The 23,147-nt window shown below is 47.4% G+C and overlaps 1 protein-coding gene across 1 annotated transcript in view; it reads right to left on the reverse strand.

Moving 5' to 3' along the window:
• LOC141067757 (carboxypeptidase O-like) overlaps positions 1 to 23,147 on the reverse strand; it is a 340,782-nt gene that overhangs the window by 300,255 nt on the left and 17,380 nt on the right. Inside the window, exon 2 of the mRNA XM_073558228.1 lies at positions 2,501 to 2,576. Within this exon, the coding sequence (XP_073414329.1) occupies positions 2,501 to 2,576 (76 nt within the window). The remainder of the gene's footprint in view (positions 1 to 2,500; positions 2,577 to 23,147) is intronic.

The following is a 23,147-nucleotide window of genomic DNA, read 5'->3' on the forward strand; positions in this document are numbered from 1 at the left end:
GGGCTTATGAATGTGGCCTCTCCCTGGTTCTGGAATAGCTTCTTATAGCCTCAGGATGCTCCCATCCCCATCAGTTATACTTTCGCCCTTGGCATAGTGTGGTGACCCCTGAGTGTGTTTGTGAGGTGTTCTTGTTTATCTGATACTCTGTGTATGACTCGGTCTGTTCTCTGGATACTGCTTGTTGGATTCTGCTTGGTACCTTCTATGTCTGTTTGGTTTGGATCTCTGCTTGGCCCCGACTCTCCGTTCTGTCTCATCCCTGGTACTTTACTGTTATCTCTGTGTATGAACCGGTTTGTCTGACTTTGAGAATTCCTGTATTAGTGTTCTGCCTATCTCTGATAGCAGGACGCTAAGCCCCGCCCACTTGTGGTCACATGACCGTAGGTCCTTCACTGCTCACTGACTCTAGCTTCTCCAGGTCCTGTTTCCTTGAACTATCCGGCCATGTCTGACCCCGGGCCCCTCTGCAGTGTGGGTCAGTCCTTGCTCAGTGGTGGCTGCACGCCGACCTTAACAGGACCGTGACAGCTGACTTGAGAACACCTGTGCGGCTTTTTTGGATCGATCTTTCATGATATCCGTGGCCATGTTGCACCTTTTAATACATAACAAAGTTCCAAGACTGGTGGGTTGTGCAATGCAATAATACTCATTTTGGATGGAGAGAAAAACTGGGGGCACGGCAATCAGACTGTGCAATGGTAGAAAATAACGGAAGAAGTCAGCTCACCAGTAAGCAGAAGCAGTATCACAGAGCTCCGTATAGACCAACGTCAGGAAATCAGAAAAAAGAAGTGTGGCTCCAGCTGCATGGAATTCTTCTTTATTAAATGAAGTAAAATTGACACATCATATGGAGCGTCTTATGATGTGTCCATTTTACTTCATTTAATAAAGAAAAATTCCATGCAGCTGGAGCCACACTTCTTTTTTCTGATTTCCTGACGTTGGTCTGTACGGAACTCCGTGATACTGCTTCTGCTTACTGGTGAGCTGGCTTCTTCTGTTTTTTTCTACCATGACATATGAAGCCACATCTAATTTTTACATATACATTACATTTCTGTAACATAGGAAACTGTGAATGATCTTGTATATGATTAATAGCTGCTACATAGGCTTGCATTGTACAAGTCACTTTCGAGATATGAAGAGCATTGTGTGACCATCAGATTTTGTAGAAAGACGATGTCACACAGAAGAGAAGAACGCATTGGACACTAGAGAAAGCAGCTGTAGATTAGATACACTCACACTACATCACATGCAAATACAGTATACAGACACATTTTATTAAAAGAAAATACATGGGAGATCTTCTATCTTACTGCATGGTTTATGATTAGAGAGGAGCAGATCGTTTGAAATTCCAACTTGACATCTTTGCTGAATTTTCCCCAAAAATTCAATTTGCAGCAAATAAATTTGTGCAATACTCAAAGAGACTGAAATTTCAATATTGTATGCATATGTCATCTACCCATGGTAACATGGAGATGGAAACCAAATCCCAGTCTCGCACCCGACTGGGACCCACTGATCTGTGAGGGCCGAGATACTGACCACCAATGTACTAGGTATGATAATCTGCTAGATATCACAGCTGCATGTTATTTTATTGGGAAGCCAGCATTACCATGCAAAACATCATTAGTCTGCTCTCTGATGCTTTAGCAGTGTGGAGAATGGTATCGGCAAGTAATTTTTAATGTTTGCAAATTGCAAATTGAATCGCTAAATTTTTGAAGTTGTGTGGAACCATGAAATTTAGGAAATGTGACTCAAACTCAGTTCTCTGCAAATCAATATTCTTATTGATACTCAAAATACATTTTTATGTATAAAATAATTTTTTTAAATATGGAAAATTTAGGAAATTAAGATTCACAAATAGACACAATGGGCCCAATTCACGCCAGTCTTAATGATGGGTCATGCTAAAGTCAGAATCTCCTGATTCATGCCTCTTCATATATTTGGAGTGTCTGACAAGTGAGGTGCACCACCGTGCCCTACACCTGAAATCTCCCTTCAGCTTGAAACTGGAGTGAGATTTGTAGCATAGCATTGCCACAGCTTGTCATGAATTGGATGAGATGTGGCATCACTCCCCCCACCATGCCCCCATCCAAACCCAGTTCTGCCTCTGTCAGAAAAGGGAGAAACTGATGAGAACATGCCAAATATTGCAAAAACTCTGAGTTATGCCTAAATTTTGAGACTTTTCAAAGCTTTTACGCTAGAATTCTGGAGTAAAAGCTTTGGTGAATTGGGCCCAATATGTATATTATGAAGTTACCCATTATTTCTGCACCAATTAAGTAATATAGGTTGCATTTTATCAAAATTGTGCACCATAAAAAAAATTGCCAAAAACCCATGAGAATGTAGCTTTAGATGACAGAAAAATAATTTTCTGCAACAAATCTGGTTGCTGTGAATCTACCATTATTTCTGTGTAACTGCAGGAAATACAAATATAATATATTCTTACCCGCCATTGTATTAATACATCCTGTAGATGCTGCACTTGCTGGTCTGTCCGAGGTGTTACTTTTAGCACTTGATCACTAAAATAATCAAAATTTGCCATAATCATGAGTATGTCATTCTATCTCTAGTTACTTTTATTATACAGCTAGGTTTGACTATAAGACTACCTTGATGAATTCCTGTGTCCCTTCCCCCCCAAAAAAATTCTAGCTACTTTATTTATAAGATCTAACACGTTTAAAAGGTTTATTTTCAAATAACATATTTTGTACATTGAACACATTGAAAATATCTAGATAATATTAACCCCTTCAACCCCAAGGGTGGTTTGCACGTTCATGACCGGGCCAATTTTTACAATTCTGACCACTGTCCCTTTATGAGGTCATAACTCTGGAACGCTTCCATGGATCCCGGTGATTCTGACATTGTTTTCTCGTGACATATTGTAATTCATGATAGAGGTAAAATGTCATTCAAATAACTTGTGTTTATTGTGAAAAAAATGGAAATTTGGTGAAAATTTCGCAATTTTCCAACTTTGAATTTTTATGCCCTTAAATCACAGAGATACGGCACACAAAAAACTTGATAAGTAACACTTCCCACATGTTTACTTTACATCAGCACAATTTTGGAACCAAAAGTTTTTTTTGTTAGGAAGTTATAAAGGTTAAAAATTGACCAGCGATTTCTCATTTTTGCAACACCATTTTATTTTTACGGACCACATCACATTTGAAGCCACTTATAGGGGTCTATATGATAGAAAATACCCAAAAGTGACACCATTCTAAAAACTTCACCCCTCAAGGTGTTCAAAACTACATTTAAGAAGTTTATTAACCCTTTAGGTGCGTCACAGGAATTTTGTGAATATTTAAAAAAAATGAACATCTAACTTTTTTTCACAAAAAAAAAATATTTCAGGTTCAATTTTTTTATTTTACCAAGGGTAACAGGAGAAATTGGACTGCAAAAGTTATTGTGCTATTTGTTCTGAGTACGCTGATACCTGATATGTGGGGGGGAACCACTGTTTCGGTGCATGGCAGAGCTCAGAAGGGAAGGAGCGCCGTTTGACTTTTTCAATGCAAAATTGGCTGGAATTCAGATCGGACGCCATGTCACGTTTGGAGAGCCCCTGATGTACCTAAACAGTGGAAACCCCCTACAAGTGACCCCATTTTGGAAACTAGACCCCCCAAGGAACTTATCTAGATATGTGGTGAGAACTTTGAACCCACAAGGGCTTTACAGAAGTTTATAACGTACAGAGGTACAATTAAAAAAATCATATTTTTTCCACAAAAATGATCTTTTCACCCCCAATTTTTATTTTCCCAAGGGTAACAGGACCCTAAGAGTTATTGTGCAATTTGTCCTGAGTATGCTGATACCCCACATGTGGGGGTAAACCACTATTTGGGCGCATGGCAGAGCTCGGAAGGGAAGCAGCGCCATTTGACGTTTTTGGCTGGAATTGAGATCGGACACCATGTCGCGATTGGAAAACCCCTGATGTACCAAAACAGTGGAAACCCCCACAAATGACACCATTTTGGAAACTAGACCCCCCAAGGAACTTATCTAGATGTGTGGTGAGCTCTTTGAACCCCCCAGTGCTTCACAGAAGCTTATAACGCCCGGGTGTGAAAATAAAAAACATGATCTTTTAGTCACCAATTTTCTTTATTTTCCCAAGGGTACCAGGAGAAATTGGACCCCAAAAGTTGTCCAATTTGTCCTGAGTACGCTGATATCCCATATGTGGGAGAAAACTACTGTATGTGCACACGTCGGGGCTCGGAAGGGAAGTAGTGACGTTTTGGAATGCAGACTTAGATGGAATGGTCTGCGGGTGTCATGTTGTCTTTGGAGAGTCTCTAATGTACTTAAACAGTGGAAACCCCCCACAAATGACCCCATTTTGGAAAATAGACCCCCTAAGGAACTTATCTAAATGTGTGGTGAGCATTTTGAACCCCTAAGGGCTTCACAGAAGTTTATAATGCCCGGGCATGAAAATAAAAAAAATCGTATTTTTTCCACAAACGTGATCAATTAGTCCCCAATTTTTTTATTTTCCCAAGGGTAACAGGAGAAATTGGACCCCAAAAGTTGTTGTCCAATTTGTCCTGAGTACGCTGATACCCCATATGTGGGAGAAAACTATTGTGTTGGCACACGTCGGGGCTCGGAAGGGAAGTAGTGACGTTTTGGAATGCAGACTTTGATGGAATGGTCTGCGGGTGTCGTGCGTTTGGAGAGCCCCTGATGTACCTAAGGCCGGTTTCACATTTGCGCTTTATAGCGCAGCGACGGCCTGCGCACGGCGGCCGCTAAGCCCCACCCCCTGCCAGCTCCCTGCCCACCCCTTCCGGTCATCGCCGCTTACTAGTGCACATGGACGCTTGCGAACTGCGCACCCTATCTTTAGCATAGGGTGCGCAGATCGTGCGCTGGCCGTGTGCTAGCAGGATTTTGCCATGCGCTGCGCACTTTTGAAGGTGCGCCGTGTGCACCGAAATGCAACATGCTGCGTTTGGTGCATACGGGCGCACCTTCAAAAGTGTGCAGCGCACGGCAAAATCCTGCTAGCGCACGGCCAGCCCACGATCTGCGCACCCTATGCTAACGATAGGGTGTGCAGATTGCAAGCGTCCATGTGCGCTAGTAGGCGGCGATGACCGTAAGGGGCGGGCAGGGAGCCAGCAGGGGGCGGGGCTTAGCGGCGGCCATGCGCAGGCCGTCGCTGCGCTATAAAGTGCAAATGTGAAACCAGCCTAAACTATTGAAACTCCCCACAAATGACCCCATTTTGGACACTAGACCCCCCACGGAACTTATCTAGATGTGTGGTGAGCACTTTGAACCCCCAAGGGCTTCACAGAAGTTTATAATGCCCGGGCATGAAAATAAAAAAAATTGTATTTTTTCCACAAACATGATCAATTAGTCCCCAATTTTTTTATTTTCCCAAGGGTAACAGGAGAAATTGAACCCCAAAAGTTGTTGTCCAATTTGTCCTGAGTACGCTGACACCCCATATGTGGGAGAAAACTACTGTATGGACACACGTCGGGGCTCGAAAGGGAAGTAGTGACGTTTTGGAATGCAGACTTTGATGGAATGGTCTGCGGGTGTCATGTGTGTTTGGAGAGCCCCTGATGTACCTAAACTATTGAAACTCCCCACAAGTGTCCCCATTTTGGACACTAGACCCCCCATGGAACTTATCTAGATGGTGGTGAGCACTTTGAACCCCCAAGTGCTTCACAGAAGTTTATAACGCCCGGGCGTGAAAATAAAAAAATCATTTTTTTCCACAAAAATGATATTTTTGCCCCCAATTTTTTATTTTCCTAAGGGTAACAGGAGAAATTGGACAACAAAAGTTGTTTTGCAATTTGTCCTGAGTAGGCTGATACCCTACATGTGGGGGTAAAACACTGTTTGGGCGCATGGCAGAGCTTGAAAGGGAAGGAGCACCATTTGACTTTTTCAACTCAGAATTGGCTGGAATTGAGATCAGACGCCATGTTGCATTTGGAGAGCACCTGATGTGCCCAAACAGTGGAAACCCCCAATTCTAACGCCAACCCGAACCCCAACACACCCCTAACCCTAATCTCAGCCCTAACCCTAATGGGAAAATGGAAATAAATACAATTTTCTTTTAATTTTATTATTTTTCCCTAACTAAGGGCGTGATAACGGGGGTTTGATTTACTATTAATGGTGGGTTTTTATGTTTGGCGGCTGTCACATGCTAAAAGACGCTTTTTATTGTAAAAATAGTTTTTGCATCACCACATATTGAGAGCTATAATTTTTCCGTATCTTGACCCACCAAGTCATTTGAAGTCTTATTTTTTGCGGGACGAGTTGATGTTTTTATTGCTACTATTTTCAGGCACATGACATTTTTTGATCGCTTTTTATTCTGATTTTTGGTACGCAGAATGAACAAAAACCAGCATTTCATGAATTTCTTTTGGGGGTGCGTTTACACCGTTCCGCGTGCGGTAAAATTGATAAAGCGGTTTTATTCTTCGGGTCAGTACGGTTACAGCGATACCTCATTTAGGTTTTTTTTATGTTTTGGCGCTTTTATGCAATGAAAACTATTTTATATAAAAAATAATTATTTTTGCATCGCTTTATTCTGCAAGCTATAACTTTTTTATTTTTTTGCTGATGATGCTGTGTGGTGGCTCATTTTTTGTGGGACAAGATGACATTTTCAGCGGTACCATGGATATTTATATGCGTCTTTTTGATCGCGTGTTATTGCACTTTTTGTTTGGTATGATAACAAATCATTATTTTTTGCTTCGTTTTTTATTTTTATTTTTTAAGGGGTTCGATAAAGGGGTTAACTAATGGGACAGTTTTATAGAGCAGGTCGTTACGGACACAGCGATACCTAATATGTGTACTTTTATTGTTTTGTTTTTTTTTATTTCCAAAAAATGGATTTATTGGGGGAATATTTTTTTTTCTAATTTATTTGGATATTTTTTTTTAAATTATTTTAACACTTTTTTTTTAACTTTATTACATAGTCCCAGGTGGGACATCACTGTCCTGTGACAGATCAGCGATCTGTCACAGGCACTGCTGCAGACTTCCTCATGCCTGCGCTTTGCAGGCACTGAGGAAGTCGGATTCGGGGGCCTGCAGGATAGGAGCCCCCCGCAGCAGCGCTGCACATTGCGCTGCTGTGGGGGGGCTCAGGGAAGCACGAAGGGAGCCCCCTCCCTGCCGATGCTTCCCTTTAACCCCCGGTACACTGCGATCATGTTTGATCACGGTGTGCAAGGGGTTAACATGTCAGAGGCGGTCCGTGACCACCCCTGACACATTATGCCGGGTGTCAGCTGTGATAATCAGCTGACACCCGGCCGCGATCAGCGGCGCTCACCACGTGGGCGCCGCTGATTGCGCTTGACGTACTATCCCGTCCATGGGCATAGGGGCCCGGGTCCCATGGACGGGATAGTACGTCTGATGTCAGAAAGGGGTTAAAGCTTTACAATCACTGCAATCTGAATGAAGATTTCACACACTTCTGCATTTTGTGTTCTCTCACACACCTCTGTATCTTTTTAGCACTTGAAAAATGACATGAAGTTTAAGAAAATTTTAATGTGTTTTTTTACATGCATTTTTTGCTTCATTTGTAACTAGGATGTTTGCCATTTTTGAAGTCCTATAAAGAAACTGATGGGGACAAAACACCAGAAAAACTGTACACAGAGCATGCTGATTTTGAAAAAGGAATACTGACTTATAATGGCAACAAAATGGCGCAAAGCATTATGTCCTTGTAGTGCATTTCATTTTACAGTATAAACAATGTAAAATTATAAAACAGCTAACCTCTTCCACCATTAAAACACTATGCCCCCCAAAAAAACGTTTTATTCTCAGAAGAGTCCCTGTGTGTGAAACTAGTCTTAGGAATAATTCAATTTCGTTTCAAAAAACGTATTAAAATGCACAAATAGCTTGTGCGCTCTCCACAGGTGCCATAACAGACAGAGGCTACGCGTTTCGACCTTGTCGGTCTTTAACCAAGCCATACTAGTACATATACAGCTTATCTCTATATAGAAAATTGTAACCAATCACAACACAATAGTATATCACATTACAGATAAGCAGGTCCTATACAAAATTTAAAAGCATTAACCATGATATTTATGGTATAAAACAAACAGAAAAATGAATGAATAAAAAAAATGGAAAAATAAACAAAAACAAAAAAAATTAATTAAAAAATGATGAATGAATGAGAAAAAAACAAAAAAAAAACCATGGTAAATTAACAATAATGTAGCATTAAATAATTTCTTTTGTTGAGACGACCAGGGATTCTAGTGTTTAAGTGGTAGATCTAATAAGCTTCTTTGGTAAGGAGATGCCGTCTGGCATCCCCTCCCCGAAAAGGTATGGTGACTAGTGTTGAGCATTCCGATACCGCAAGTATCGGGTATCGGCCGATATTAGCTGTATCGGAATTCCGATACTGACTTCCGATACTTTTTTCATATCGGATACCGGAATCGGAAGTTTCCATAATGCTATGAACTCCGGTCGCTTTGATTCAGCCAATGGGAATCCTGAGAAGTGTGGGCACATCCTGTTAGGCATGTAGGCATGTTAACTATTGGCATGGCTGTGATTGGCTGCTGAAATTATGTCATGATGCACTATAAAAGCCGCCGCCGCAGCCATTTCTGGTCACTCTGCTGTGAATTCAGTTAGGGACAGGCTGCTGTTGAAGACTGTGAGGGACAGTTAGAAATAGCGATACTACAAAACATATTGTGCTTTAACCAGGCTACATAAACCACCACTGTAGCTTTCTTTTCCCTAGCAGCAGTGTTCACAGCTGTCTGCAAGGGCTGTGTGAGTGCAGCTCGCGCTGTGGAGTGGGTCCTGCAGCCACGTCTGGTTGTAGGCCGCCCAGCGTGCATCACTGCTGCCTCATACATATTTTTCTTTTTGAGCTGCTTATTTTTCAAAAATTCTATCTAGTGTGCTTCCATCCGTATCCATATACGTTGGTTGCAAACACTAGTAGTAGACAGCGGAGCCTTTCTGCAGCCTTTCAGTGCTAGTGCCCACTTAGCTGCACTGTTCACGGCTGTCTGAGAGGTCTCTGACTGTGTGTGAGTGCAGCTCATGCTGAGTACTGTGTCCTGCAGCTACGTCTGGATGTAGGCCGCTCAGCGTGCGTCACTGCCTCACACATTTTTCTTTTATTGCAGCTCATTTTTTCTTCTCCTATTAGTGTGCATCCATCCGTATCCATATACGGTGGTTGCAAACACTCTAGGAGTAGACAGCGGAGCCTTTCTGCAGCCTTTCAGTGCTAGTGCCCACTTAGCTGCACTGTTCACGGCTGTCTGAGAGGTCTCTGACTGTGTGTGAGTGCAGCTCACGCTGAGTAGTGTGTCCTGCAGCTACGGCTGGTTGTAGGCCGCTCAGCGTGCGTCACTGCCTCACACATATTTTTCTTTAATTGCAGCTCATTTTTTCTTCTATTAGTGTGCATCCATCTGTATCCATCTACATTGGTTGGTTGCAAACACTATATAGGAGTAGATAGAGGAATCTTTTTTTCTGGCTTGTGCCCTTCATCTGCAGCCAGATTAGTATTACCCAATTTTTTTGGAGCCTCATCTTTTGCATTATAGGTTACCTGCCTGCATTGTAATAGCTCCAAAAAGTTGGTGATACTATCACTTTCAAATCTTTGGTCACATCCTTTTAGTTATTTTTCACAAAAAAAAAACAATAAAGTTCACAAAACACTACATTTGAAAGTTGTGTAGGCCACATTAGCTCCTATTAAAGTGTAGTCAACACACACACTTCATAAAATTAGTGTTTCTTCTACCTGTAACCAGCTGTTCAGGAATAAGCACACTAAGCCCCCCTTTGTACTTTTCTGCCTATCTTTATTAGTCTAGCAAGATGAAGAAGGCAGGGAGTAAGGCACGTGGGCATAGGCGTGGAGTTTCAGCAGGGAGAGGACGTGGGGATTCTGCAGGGAGAGGACGTGGGGATTCTGCAGGGAGAGGACGTGGGGATTCTGCAGGGAGAGGACGTGGGGATTCTGCAGGGAGAAGACGTGGGGATTCTGTGCCTGCTGCGGGCACCAGTGAGTCTGCATTCCTCAGTTTTAGCAGGCAACAGTCCTTTATGCGCAGCTTTGTAGGACCTCACCGTACCCCACTGCTGCGGGAGGAACAAATTGAAGCCGTTGTCAGATGGATGGCAGCTAACGCATTGACTTCAATTACTTCCACATCCTCTCAGGGCCAGAGCACCGAAGAACAACCATCTGTCTCTTCACCACCTTCCAAAGTGCCCAGGCAGTCAGAGAGCCCTGGACAGGAGCCATCACAGTCTCTACTTCTGTTCTCTGAATCTGTTGGCTTGGAATGAGGGGGCCAGCTAAGCAGCATTCCAGAATGTGAAGAAGAGGGAGTATGCAGTGATGCGCAACTTCTTTTTCCCTCTGAATCTGAAGAGGCGGGTGGGCCAGTGCCTATGGTCAGCACACCTCAGTACGCATCAGATGATGACGAGACTCAGTTACCACTTTCTGGTGCGTACGGTGCTGGTGAGACAACCCAGGAGAAGCAGGTGTTTGAGGAGGGGAGTGTAGATGATGAGGTCCTTGACCCATCATGGCGTGAGGAACAGGAAGGTGGTGGGAGCAGCTCTGAAGAAGAGATTCCCCGAATGTCCAAAACAGGAGGGAGAGGGAGGGGGCAGACTTGGTTGCCTGTAGCCTCCACTTCGGCACCCGGTAGGAGCAATCCTCTTTCAAAAGGCAAAACGGGCGCTCCCAAGACTTGCAGTGTGTGGTCCTTTTATGACACAGTTGCAGATGACATTTGCTTTGTCAAATGCAAGCTGTGTCATCAGAAAGTCAAAAGAGGGGAAAATGTCAGCAACCTCAATATCACAAATATGTGGAAACATGTGCGGACCAAGCACGTGGTGGAGTTACAGAGACACACTGAAGACGTAGGCCAACCTACAGCACCTCCTACCACCTCTTCAGCTCGTGTTGTAGCTTCTTCCTCCAGCTCACACACAGCTGGTTTGGCTTCCTCACAGGATTGCCATGGAAGAACCTCTGGCACTGTTGTCCAGAGACCCAGTGAACTTCCACCCACAGAACCACATTCCCAGTCCTCCTCACACTCCCAGGCCACTCTACAGCCATCGGTAGCACAGGCATGGGATAAAAGGGAGCCATACTCGGCAAACCATCCCCGAGCACAAGCTCTGAATGCTGGCATTGCCAAGCTACTGGCACTTGAAATGCTGTCATTCAGGCTGGTGGAGACAGACACCTTCCGGGACTTGATGGCATTGGCAGTCCCACAATACACTGTGCCGAGCCGCTTTTATTTCAGCAGGCGAGCTGTCCCTGCCCTGCAAAAACATGTGGAGGGAAAAATACAACATGCGCTACTAAATGCCGTCAGTAGCAAGGTCCACCTGACCACTGATGCGTGGACCAGTAACCATGGACAGGGACGATACCTTTCCCTCACTGCCCATTGGGTCAATGTTGTGGAGCCGGGTACAGATCTGGAGAGTGGCGCTGTACGTGTTCTGCCAACTCCTCGGATTGCAGGAATCCAGTCTGTACACATTGACTCCTCCTCCTACTCAAGTTCCTCAGAAACAGCGCAGCAGGAGCCTGTTACGACCAATATGAGCACAGCCATGGCCAAACGTCAACAGGCCGTACTCAAATTAATTTCTTTGGGTAATCAAAGCCACACAGCGCAGGAGCTCTGGAATGCCATCAAGCAGGACAGCGACGTGTGGTTTCTGCCAGCGAATCTCCAGCCGGGCTTGGTAGTGTGTGACAATGGCCGAAATCTGGTGGCAGCTCTTGGCCTAGGCAACCTCACTCACATCCCATGTCTGGCACATGTGCTGAACTTCGTCGTGCAGAGCTTTCTGAGGGACTATCCGGATCTTGATGCACTGCTGCACAAGGTCCGCATAGAGTGCACTCACTTGCAGCATTCCAGCACGGCAAGATCACGCCTTGCTGCTCTGCAGCGCCGATTACGCCTTCCGGAACATCGCATCATATGTGACCTACCCACCAGGTGGAATTCAATGTTACATATGTTGGAGCGGTTGTGTGAGCAGCAGGCAGCAGTCATGGAGTACCAGCTGCATCAGGCGCAAACAAGTCGCACTGTGCGCCGGTCACACTTCAGCACCACTGAGTGGGCCTCTATGAAGGACATCTGCCTCGTTTTGCGTGCCTTCGATGATTCCACGCTGATGGCGAGTGCAGATGATGCACTAGTCAGCATAACTGTCCCCCTTATCTGCCTGCTTCCAAAAACACTGCAAGCACTAAGGGAGGAGGTTTTGGAAGAGGTGGAGGATGAGGAGTCCTAAATGCCATCTGCTTCTGGACAGTCTGAGCTACGGGGTTCCTCACAAAGGCCTAGGCAGGGGACACTTTGTGAGGAGGATGAGGAGGAGTCGATGGAGGAGGAAGACATCTCTCCAGAGGAGGGAGGTACACAATCCTCTAGTCAGTATGTACAGCAAGGGTGGGGTGATGCAGAGCAGGCAGAAATGACGCCTCAAGCAGGGGACAGTGTTTATTTGGCAGTTGGGAGTCTGCAGCACATGGTTGATTTCATGCTGCAATGCCTGAGAAATGACCGCCGCATCGCCCACATTCTCAACACGACTGATTATTGGGTGTACACCCTCCTAGATCCTCGCTACCGGGACAACTTACAAAGCCTCATACCACCATTGAACCGGGGGCGTAAACTGCGGGAGTACCAAGACACACTGGTGCAGTCCATCATGTTTTCCATTCCACCCGACAGCAGTGGTGCTAGTGCTTTACAAAGCAGCTCTGTGTGTCGAGGCAGTGGAGGAAACTCAGCACAAAGAGGGAGCAGAGGCAGCGCCTCACCACAAGGCAAGACCACTATGGCCCAAATGTGGCAAAGTTTTGTGTGTCCGCCACAATTGTCTACACCATCACAGACGGCTCCAGTCAGCAGGAGGCAACGTTTTTGTCAGATGGTGACAGACTACATGTCTTGCCCTGTTAGTGTACTCCCAGATGGCTCTCCCCCCTTCAAGTTTTGGGTCACTAAGCTGGATACATGGCCAGAGCTTAGCCAGCATGCATTGGAGGTGCTGGCTTGCCCTGCTGCCAGTGTATTATCGGAATGCGTCTTTAGTGCCGCAGGTGGTGTACTAACAGACCGTCGCACACGACTATCTTCCGATAACGTTGACCGGCTTACTTTTCTGAAAATGAACAAGGCCTGGATCTCACCAGATTTTGCCAATCCTCTTCCCGAATAAATTATTGGTTGGCAACAGTATCCAGGTCTCCTGTTGTGTTCATGTTTCTACCACCTGACCTATAATCCCTGGGCTTCAACACAGCCAGTTGTAGCTCAGAAGTGTCGTCTGCACAGAGATAAACACTAGCTCCTGTGTTACTGGGGTTCAGTAATGCCAGCTGCTCCCCTGCTGTGTGGACGGCAAAGTCTCCTGCTCCATCCACATTCAAACTACTACTGATTTTTAACCGTGCTCCACTTAGACCTGTGGCTCCACTATCTCTAGTTTTCGCCTGGCCTCCAACCCCGCCAGTTGCTGCTCAGAAGTGGTGTCTGCACAATCCACACTTGTTCTTGTGTTACTGGGGCTCAGTCACGTCAGTTGATCCCTTGATGTGTGTCCGGCAAGGTCTCCTGCTCTGTCCACATTCCCATTACTAGTACTGTGAATGAGGACAGAGCAGGAGACCTTGCCGGACACACATCAGGGGATCAACTGATGTGACTGAGCCCCAGTTACACAGGAACAAGTGTGGATTGTGTAGACGCCACTTCTGAGCTGTAACTGGCGGGGTTGGAGGCCTGGGGAAATACTAGAGACAGTGGAGCCAGATGCCATAGTGGAGCACGGTTACAATCAGTAGTAGTCTACAACCTATATAAAACCTGCTGCAAGTTCGCCTCCGCCTGCTGCATGATTGAACCTGTGCTCCAACAACGCCTGTTGGTGTTCAGAAGTGCCGTCCTCACAGAGAAATACACACTAGCTCCTGTGTTAGTGGGGTTCAGTAACATCAGCTGTTCCCCTGCTGTGTAGACGGCAATGTCTCCTGCTGCCTCCACATGCCAAAAACATCAGGCGTCAGCCTGCTCCATGGTTGATCCTGGGCTCCAACGCCAGTTGGTGTTCAGAAGTGCCGTCTTCACAGAAAAAAACACACTAGCTCCTGTGTTAGTGGGGTTCAGTAACGTCATCTGTTCCCCTGCTGTGTAGACGGCAAAGTCTCCTGCTGCCTCCACATGCCAACAACATCAGGCCTCAGCCTGCTCCATGCCTCATCCTGGGCTCCAACAATGCCAGTTGGTGTTCAGAAGTGCCGTCTTCACAGAGAAAAACACACTAGCTCCTGTGTTAGTGGGGTTCAGTAATGCCAGCTGTTCCCCTGCTGTGTAGACGGCAAAGTCTCCTGCTGCCTCCACATACCAACAACATCAGCCCTCAGCCTGCTCCATGCCTCATCCTGGGCTCCAACAACGCCAGTTGGTGTTCAGAAGTGCCGTCTTCACAGAGAAAAACACACTAGCTGCTGTGTTAGTGGGGTTCAGTAATGCCAGGTGTTCCCCTGCTGTGTAGATGGCAAAGTCTCCTGCTGCCTCCACATGCCAACATCAGCCCTCAGCCTGCTCCATGCCTCAACCTGGGCTCTAACAACACCAGTTGGTGTTCAGAAGTGTCGTCTTCCCAGAGAAAAACACACTAGCTCCTGTGTTAGTGGGGTTCAGAAACGCCAGCTGTTCCCCTGCTGTGTAGACGGCAAAGTCTCCTGCTCCATCCACATTCAAACTACTACTGATATTTAACCGTGCTCCACTTATGCCTCTGGCTCTACTGTCTCCAGTATTTCCCCTGGCCTCCAACCCCACCAGTTGCTGCTCTGAAGTGGTGTCTGCACAATCCACACTTGTTCCTGGGTTACAGGGGCTCTGTCACTTCAGTGGATTCCCTGGGGTGTGTCCGGCAAGATCTCCTGCTCTGTCCAGTGGGAATGTGGACAGAGCAGGAGACCTTGCCGGACACACATCAGGGAATCCACTGATGTGACAGAGCCCCTGTAACCCAGGAAAAAGTGTGGATTGTGCAGATGCCACTTCAGAGCAGCAACTGGCGGGGTTGGAGGCCAGGGGAAATACTGGAGACAGTAGAGCCAGAGGCATAAGTGGAGCATGGTTACAATCAGTAGTGGTGTACAACCGATATAAAACTTGCCTCAAGTAGGCCTCAGCCTGCTCCATGATTGATCCTGGGCTTCAACACAGCCAACTGTTGCTTGGAAGTGCCATCCGCACAGATAGAAACACTCGCTCCTGTGTCAGTGGGGTTCAGTAGCTGTCATGGTATGCCTAGGTTACTTTAGGCTAAAACCCCGGGAGCCCTGCGGTGTCCCTCAGACTAGGGAAAACCCTGTCTGTCCCTCAACCCAGGGTTTACACTGAAGGTGTGCCTGCCTGGGCCTCCACCCTGTCCCTGTCTCCTGTCCAGCCCTAAGCTGAACCCACCACCCTCCACCCAGTGAGGGGACCAGACACCAGACCCCACAAATACGTATGGACAGGGGTAAAAGAAACACCACACCGTTAATACACAAGGGAATACAATAATGTGCAAGGGCAACCAAATATATATATATAACAGATAGGAGAAAGAACAACTGAGAGATATACTGCACCAGATATCAGACGCTCCTAAACCACCACTGCTGACCGGTATTGCTAGCACTAGGCAAAAGCTATAGTCGGCGACGCCCATAGTCAGGACGGACTATTTAAAGACCAAGGGCGTGGGCCAGCCCTCAGCCAGCATGACAACCTGGTTAACCCTATCCCGACTGGATCAGAATACCCAACAAAGTCCCTGAGCATACTGTAGTGGAATAGGGTATTACCGCTGTCTGCCGGACACCCTGGTGTGAACAGTGTCCGACATGACAGTACCCCGCCTTCTATGAGGGACCTCCAGAACCTCACCATGTCGAGGACCTGGCTTGTCCGGATCGACGATGGAACATAGTAACCAGTTGATCAGCATGAATGTCTGAGGCCGGCACCCATGTCCTCTCCTCAGGACCATAGCCACGCCAGTGGACCAGGTACTGAAGAGTGCGACGCACAACCCTAGAGTCCACCACTTTGGACACCTCAAATTCCAACGCGCCATCCACCAAGACGGGAGGTGGTGGCCCGGGAGAACCATTCGCCAAACCCACGACCTTTTTTAGCAATGCTTTGTGAAACACATTATGAATCTTATACACAGCCGGCAACTCCAAACGAAATGCCACGGGGTTGATCACTGCGGAGATCCTAAATGGGCCAATGAACCTGGGACCCAACTTAAGTGACGGTATTTTGAGCTTGATGTTCCTTGTAGATAACCATACCCAATCACCCACACACAGGTCCGGACCTGGCACATGTCTGCAGTCAGCCACCCGTTTGTACCTGGAACCCACCTTCAACAAGCGCTGCTTAACTCTCCTCCAAACAGATGACAATTGAGCTCCCAACTGGTCCTCCTCAGGGACACCAACCGAGCACCCCTGACGCAAGGTACAAAATTGAGGATGTTGACCATACACAAAAAAAGGAGATTCCCCAGACGATTCCTGGCAATGGTTGTTTATTGCGAATTCTGCCAGAGGAAGAAACGCTGACCACTCTTCCTGATTGTCGGAAAAAAAGCAGCGCAAGTATTGCTCCAGGTCTTGGTTCATCCGCTCAGTCTGCCCATTCGACTGAGGGTGGAAAGCCGATGAATGACATAATTTGATCCCAAGGCGAGAACAAAAAGCTCTCCAAAACTTTGCCACAAACTGCGTACCTCGATCAGACACAATGTCAGACGGGACACCATGAAGTGTGACCACCTCGCGAATAAATATCTGAGCAAGAGTCTTAGCATTGGGCAAAGATGGTAAAGCAACGAAATGTGACATTTTGGAGAACCTATCAACAATTACCAAAATGACCGAGTTCCCCGCCGAGGCGGGCAAGTCTGTAATAAAATCCATGGAAATCTCAGTCCATGGCTTACTGGGCACCCCGAGAGGCTGCAACCTACCAGCGGGAAGGGAACGAGGAGTCTTGGCCCGTGTGCACGTGGTACAGGCAGACACATATGAGGCCACATCCTGCCGGATTTTAGGCCACCAAAAACGACGCGATACCAGTTCCAGAGTGCTCTTAACCCCTGGATGACCTGCCAGTACCGTGTCGTGATGTTCGCCTAACACTCTAGAGCGTAGATGTAGTGGCACAAAAGATTTATTAGCAGGCAAACCCGGCGGTACCTCCTCCTGAGACTCCACAATCTCTGCCTCAATTTCTGTCATGATGGCAGATACCACCACACCCTTTTGGAGAATAGGCACCGGCTCTTCACATAACTCTCCACCAGGAAAACACCTGGATAAAGCGTCTGCCTTAATATTCTTCGAACCAGGTCGATAGGTAACAATGAAGTTGAACCGGGTGAAGAATAATGCCCAGCGAGCCTGTCTGGAGGACAGGCGCTTAGCAGATTCTAAATAAAGCAAATTCTTATGGTCGGTTATCACAGTAATCTGATGAACAGCCCCCTCCAAGAAGTGTCGCCACTCCTCAAATGCCAATTTGATGGCAAACAATTCCCTGTTGCCAATATCATAATTACGCTCCGCAGGCGACAGCTTCTTGGAGAAGTAGGCACACGGATGCAACTTGGCCCAAGATGGGCCCTGAGACAGTACAGCCCCCACTCCAACCTCCGACGCATCCACCTCCACGACAAACGCTAAGGAGACATCGGGCTGCACCAGAATGGGTGCTGAGGCAAAACTATTCTTGAGAAATTCAAACGCCTGTACCGCAGGCTCAGACCAGTCAGAAAAGTCGGTACCCTTTTCAGTCATGTCAGTAAGTGGTTTGGCAATCATAGAGAAATTCTTAATAAATTTCCTATAGTAATTGGAGAAGCCAAGAAATCGCTGAAGCGCCTTAAGATTATCAGGCCGATCCCAATGTAGTACCGCCTGCACCTTTGCGGTGTCCATCTTAAACCCTGAGGCGGAGATTATATAACCCAAGAACGGTAGCTCCTGTACGACAAACACACATTTTTCAAGCTTGACATAGAGCCTGTTCTCTCTGAGCAACTGCAGGACCTGTCTAACATGCTCTATATGTGTATCATGGTCGCGAGAGAAAATGAGGATGTCATCTAGATAAATTATAACAAATCTCCCCAACAAATGAGAGAAGACATCATTTATGAAATGTTGAAAGACCGCCGGTGCCATAGTCAACCCAAACAGCATTACCAAACTCTCAAAGTGACCCTCAGGGGTATTGAATGCCGTCTTCCACTCATCCCCCTGACGGACTCTTATAAGATTGTATGCCCCCCTGAGGTCCAGTTTGGAGAACCACTTGGCACCAACCACTTGGTTGAACAAATCGGGTATAAGTGGCATAGGGTAAGGATCACGAACCGTAATCTGGTTGAGTTCTCTGAAATCCAGACACGGGCGTAAACCGCCATCCTTCTTTTTAACAAAGAAGAAGCCAGCAGCCAGAGGAGAAGAGGAAGGTCTAATATGACCCTTGCTCAGACTATCCGCAATGTACTCCTTGAGAGCTAGCCTCTCGGGACCTGAGATATTAAACATTCTAGCTTTAGGTAACTTGGCCCCTGGTTTCAACCTAATAGCACAGTCATAGGGGCGATGTGGTGGTAGTTCTGAACAACCCTTCTCAGAAAATACATCCGCATAGTCCAGCAACGGCTCCGGGATACTGGGAGTCAAAGCGTAAATACATGTAGCCAGGCACCTCTCCTGACACTCCTTGCTCCACTGAATTATGTCCTGGGTCTTCCAATCAATAACAGGATTATGCATTGACAACCATGGAAAGCCCAGAACCATCTGAGCCGGTAAGTTACTAAGCACCTTACAAGTTACCCGCTCTGAGTGTAATACTCCAATGTGGAGTTGTATATCCAACACACACTCTGTGATCTCCCCTTGAGACAACGGGGAAGCATTGATGGTAACCACCCGGATTGGGTTCGGCAATTTCTCCACCGGAAATCCCGCTGTATGCACGAACCTCTCATCAATGAGATTGGCAGCTGAGCCACTATCAACAAACACTGTAATAGAGAGCATTTGCCCCCCAAGTGCTACCCTAGCAGGGAGCATACACTGGGAAACCATGACGGAGGATACACAAAGGCTCAGACTAGACTCCTCCAAACCCTCTGAGCCTATCAGTTTTCCGCCGGCGCGCCCTTCTTAGGTACCAGGGGGCAAGCGTTAATAAAATGTCCTCCTTTGCCACAAAAAAACAAACCCCCTGCCTTCTGTGCCAAGGACGTTTAGGCTTGTTACTCGGTGACTGTGCTATACCAGCGATCTGCATGGGTTCCACGGATTCACCCGAGGCAACCTCACCTACAACTCCCCCACCTCCCGAAGGCAACGAAACCAGCGCCCCCTGACGGAGACGGCAGTCTATGCGTACTACAAGTGCCATCGCAGCCTCCAGAGAGGCGGGAGTCTCGTACATTAGGAGAGTCTGTTTAACCCTTCCAGAAACCCCATGCAAAAATTGACTTCTAAGCGCAGGGTCATTCCACTGCGTGTCCACCGCCCAGCGCCGGAATTCCGTGCAGTAATCCTCAGCTGGTCGCTCACCCTGTAGTAGTGAGCGTATCTTAGACTCTGCTAAGTTTAATCTATCCGGATCGTCATAGATCGAACCCAGAGCAGAGAAAAAAAAATCTACAGACTCAAATGCCGGTGAGTCAGACGGGAGTGAAAAGGCCCAAGCCTGTGGATCACCACTCAGCAAAGAAATCACCAAGCCCACGCGTTGAGCCTCATTACCTGAGGAATGTGGACGCATACGGAAATACAATTTGCATGATTCACGAAAAACCGTGAACTTACCACGATCACCAGCAAATCGTTCAGGAAGGGGAAACTTGGGTTCAGCTGCCCTGGCTGCAGCCTCAGCAGGTACTGCAGGAGCTGACAGGCCTTGTTGCTGGACCGCCCCCCTAAGTTCAGTGACCTGTATGGATAGAGCCTCCAGCTGCTTGGTTAGGGAAAGTATAGGATCCATAGTAAGTAACCCCTATATCCCCTATCTTATACTTTTTTTTTTTTTTTTTTTTTCTTACTTTAGTATTTGGGCCGACTATAATGTCATGGTATGCCTAGGTTACTTTAGGCTAAAACCCCGGGAGCCCTGCGGTGTCCCTCAGACTAGTACTAGTAGTGGGAATGTGGACAGAGCAGGAGACCTTGCCGGACACACATCAGGGGATCCACTGACGTGATAGAGCCCCTGTAACCCAGGAAAAAGTGTGGATTGTGCAGATGCCACTTCAGAGCAGCAACTGGCGGGGTTGGAGGCCAGGGGAAATACTGGAGACAGTAGAGCCAGAGGCATAAGTGGAGCATGGTTACAATCAGTAGTGGTGTACAACCGATATAAAACTTGCCTCAAGTAGGCCTCAGCCTGCTCCATGATTGATCCTGGGCTTCAACACAGCCAATTGTTGCTTGGAAGTGCCGTCCGCACAGATAGAAACACTCGCTCCTGTGTCAGTGGGGTTCAGTAGCTGTCATGGTATGCCTAGGTTACTTTAGGCTAAAACCCCGGGAGCCCTGCGGTGTCCCTCAGACTAGGGAAAACCCTGTCTGTCCCTCAACCCAGGGTTTACACTGAAGGTGTGCCTGCCTGGGCCTCCACCCTGTCCCTGTCTCCTGTCCAGCCCTAAGCTGAACCCACCACCCTCCACCCAGTGAGGGGACCAGACACCAGACCCCACAAATACGTATGGACAGGGGTAAAAGAAACACCACACCGTTAATACACAAGGGAATACAATAATGTGCAAGGGCAACCAAATATATATATATAACAGATAGGAGAAAGAACAACTGAGAGATATACTGCACCAGATATCAGACGCTCCAAAACCACCACTGCTGACCGGTATTGCTAGCACTAGGCAAAAGCTATAGTCGGCGACGCCTATAGTCAGGACGGACTATTTAAAGACCAAGGGCGTGGGCCAGCCCTCAGCCAGCATGACAACCTGGTTAACCCTATCCCGACTGGAACAGAATACCCAACAAAGTCCCTGAGCATACTGTAGTGGAATAGGGTATTACCGCTGTCTGCCGGACACCCTGGTTTGAACAGTGTCCGACATGACAATACTGTAGTGGAACAGGGTATTACCGCTGTCTGCCGGACACCCTGGTGTGAACAGTGTCTGACATGACAGTAGCGCCAGCTGCTCCCCTGCTGTGTGGACGGCAACGTCTCCTGCTGACTCCACATGCCCAAAACATCAGGCCTCAGCCTGCTCCATGGCTCAACCTGGGCTACAACAATGCTAGTTGGTGTTTAGAAGTGTCGTCTGAGAAAAACACACAAGCTCCTGTGTTAGTGGGGTTCAGTAACGCCAGCTGTTCCCCTGCTGTGTAGACGGCAATGTCTCCTGCTACCTCCACATGCCAACATCAGGCCTCAGCCTGCTCCATGCCTCATCCTGGGCTCCAACAACGCCAGTTGGTGTTCAGAAGTGCCGTCTTCCCAGAGAAAAACACACAAGCTCCTGTGTTAGTGGGGTTCAGTAACACCAGCTGTTCCCCTGCTGTGTAGACGGCAAAGTCTCCTGCTGCCTCCACATTCCAACAACATCAGCCCTCAGCCTGCTCCATGCCTCAACCTGGGCTCCAACAACGCCAGTTGGTGTTCAGAAGTGTCGTCTTCCCAGAGAAAAACACGCTAGCTCCTGTGTTAGTGGGGTTCAGAAACGCCAGCTGTTCCCCTGCTGTGTAGACGGCAAAGTCTCCTGCTCCATCCTCATTCAAACTACTACTGATTTTTAACTGTGCTCCACTTAGGCCTCTGGCTCCACTGTCTCTAGTTTTTCCCCTGGCCTCCAACCCCGCCAGTTGCTGCTCTGAAGTGGCGTCTGCACAATCCACACTTGTTCCTGAGTTACTTGGGCTCAGTCACGTCAGTTGATCCCCTGATGTGTGTCTGGCAATGTCTCCTGCTCTGTCCACATTCCCATTACTAGTAGTGTGAATGAGGACTGAGCAGGAGACCTTGCCAGACACACATCTGGGGATCAACTGACGTGACTGAGCCACAGTAACACAGGAACAAGTGTGGATTGTGCAGACGCCACTTCAGAGCTGTAACTGGCGGAGTTGGAGGCCAGGGGAAATACTAGAGACAGTGGAGCCGGAGGCCATAGTGGAGCAAGGTTACAATCAGTAGTAGTCTACAACCTCTATAAAACCAGCTGCAAGTTGGCCTCCGCCTGTTGCATGCTTCATCCTGGGCTCCAACACAGCCAGTTGTAGCTTGGAAGTGCCGTCCGCACAGATAGAAACACTCGCTCCTGTGTCTGTGGGGTTCAGTAACGCCAGCTGTTCCCCTGCTGTGCGGATGGCAAAGTCTCCTGCTGCCTCCAAAATCACGCAACATCTTATTTTCTACTTGCTCCAAGTAGGCCTCAGCCTGCTCGGAGCATTGATCCTGAGCTCCAACACAGCCAGTTGTAGCTTGGAAGTGCCGTCCGCACAGATAGAAACACTCGCTCCTGTGTCTGTGGGGTTCAGTAACGCCAACTGCTCCCCTGATGTGTGAATGGCAAAGTCTCCTGCTGCCTACATCGTCACACTACTACTGATTTTTAACCGTTGTCCACTTCGGCCTCTGGCTCTACTGTCTCTAGAATTTCCCCTGGCCTCCAACCCCGCCAGTCGCTGCTCTGAAGTGTCGTCTGCACAATCCACACTTGTTCCTGTGTTACTGGGGCTCAGTCATGTCAGATTATCCCCTGATGTGTGTCCGGCAATGTCTCCTGCTCTGTCCCCATTCCCATTACTAGTAGTGGGAATGTGGACAGAGCAGGAGACCTTACCGGACACACATCATGGGATCAACTGACGTGACTGAACCCCTGTAACCCAAGAACAAGTGTGG

This window comes from Dendrobates tinctorius, unplaced genomic scaffold (genome assembly GCF_039654945.1).
Source record: "Dendrobates tinctorius isolate UK_male_01 unplaced genomic scaffold, ASM3965494v1 ptg000254l, whole genome shotgun sequence".
In the NCBI taxonomy this organism is placed as follows: Eukaryota; Metazoa; Chordata; class Amphibia; order Anura; family Dendrobatidae; genus Dendrobates; species Dendrobates tinctorius.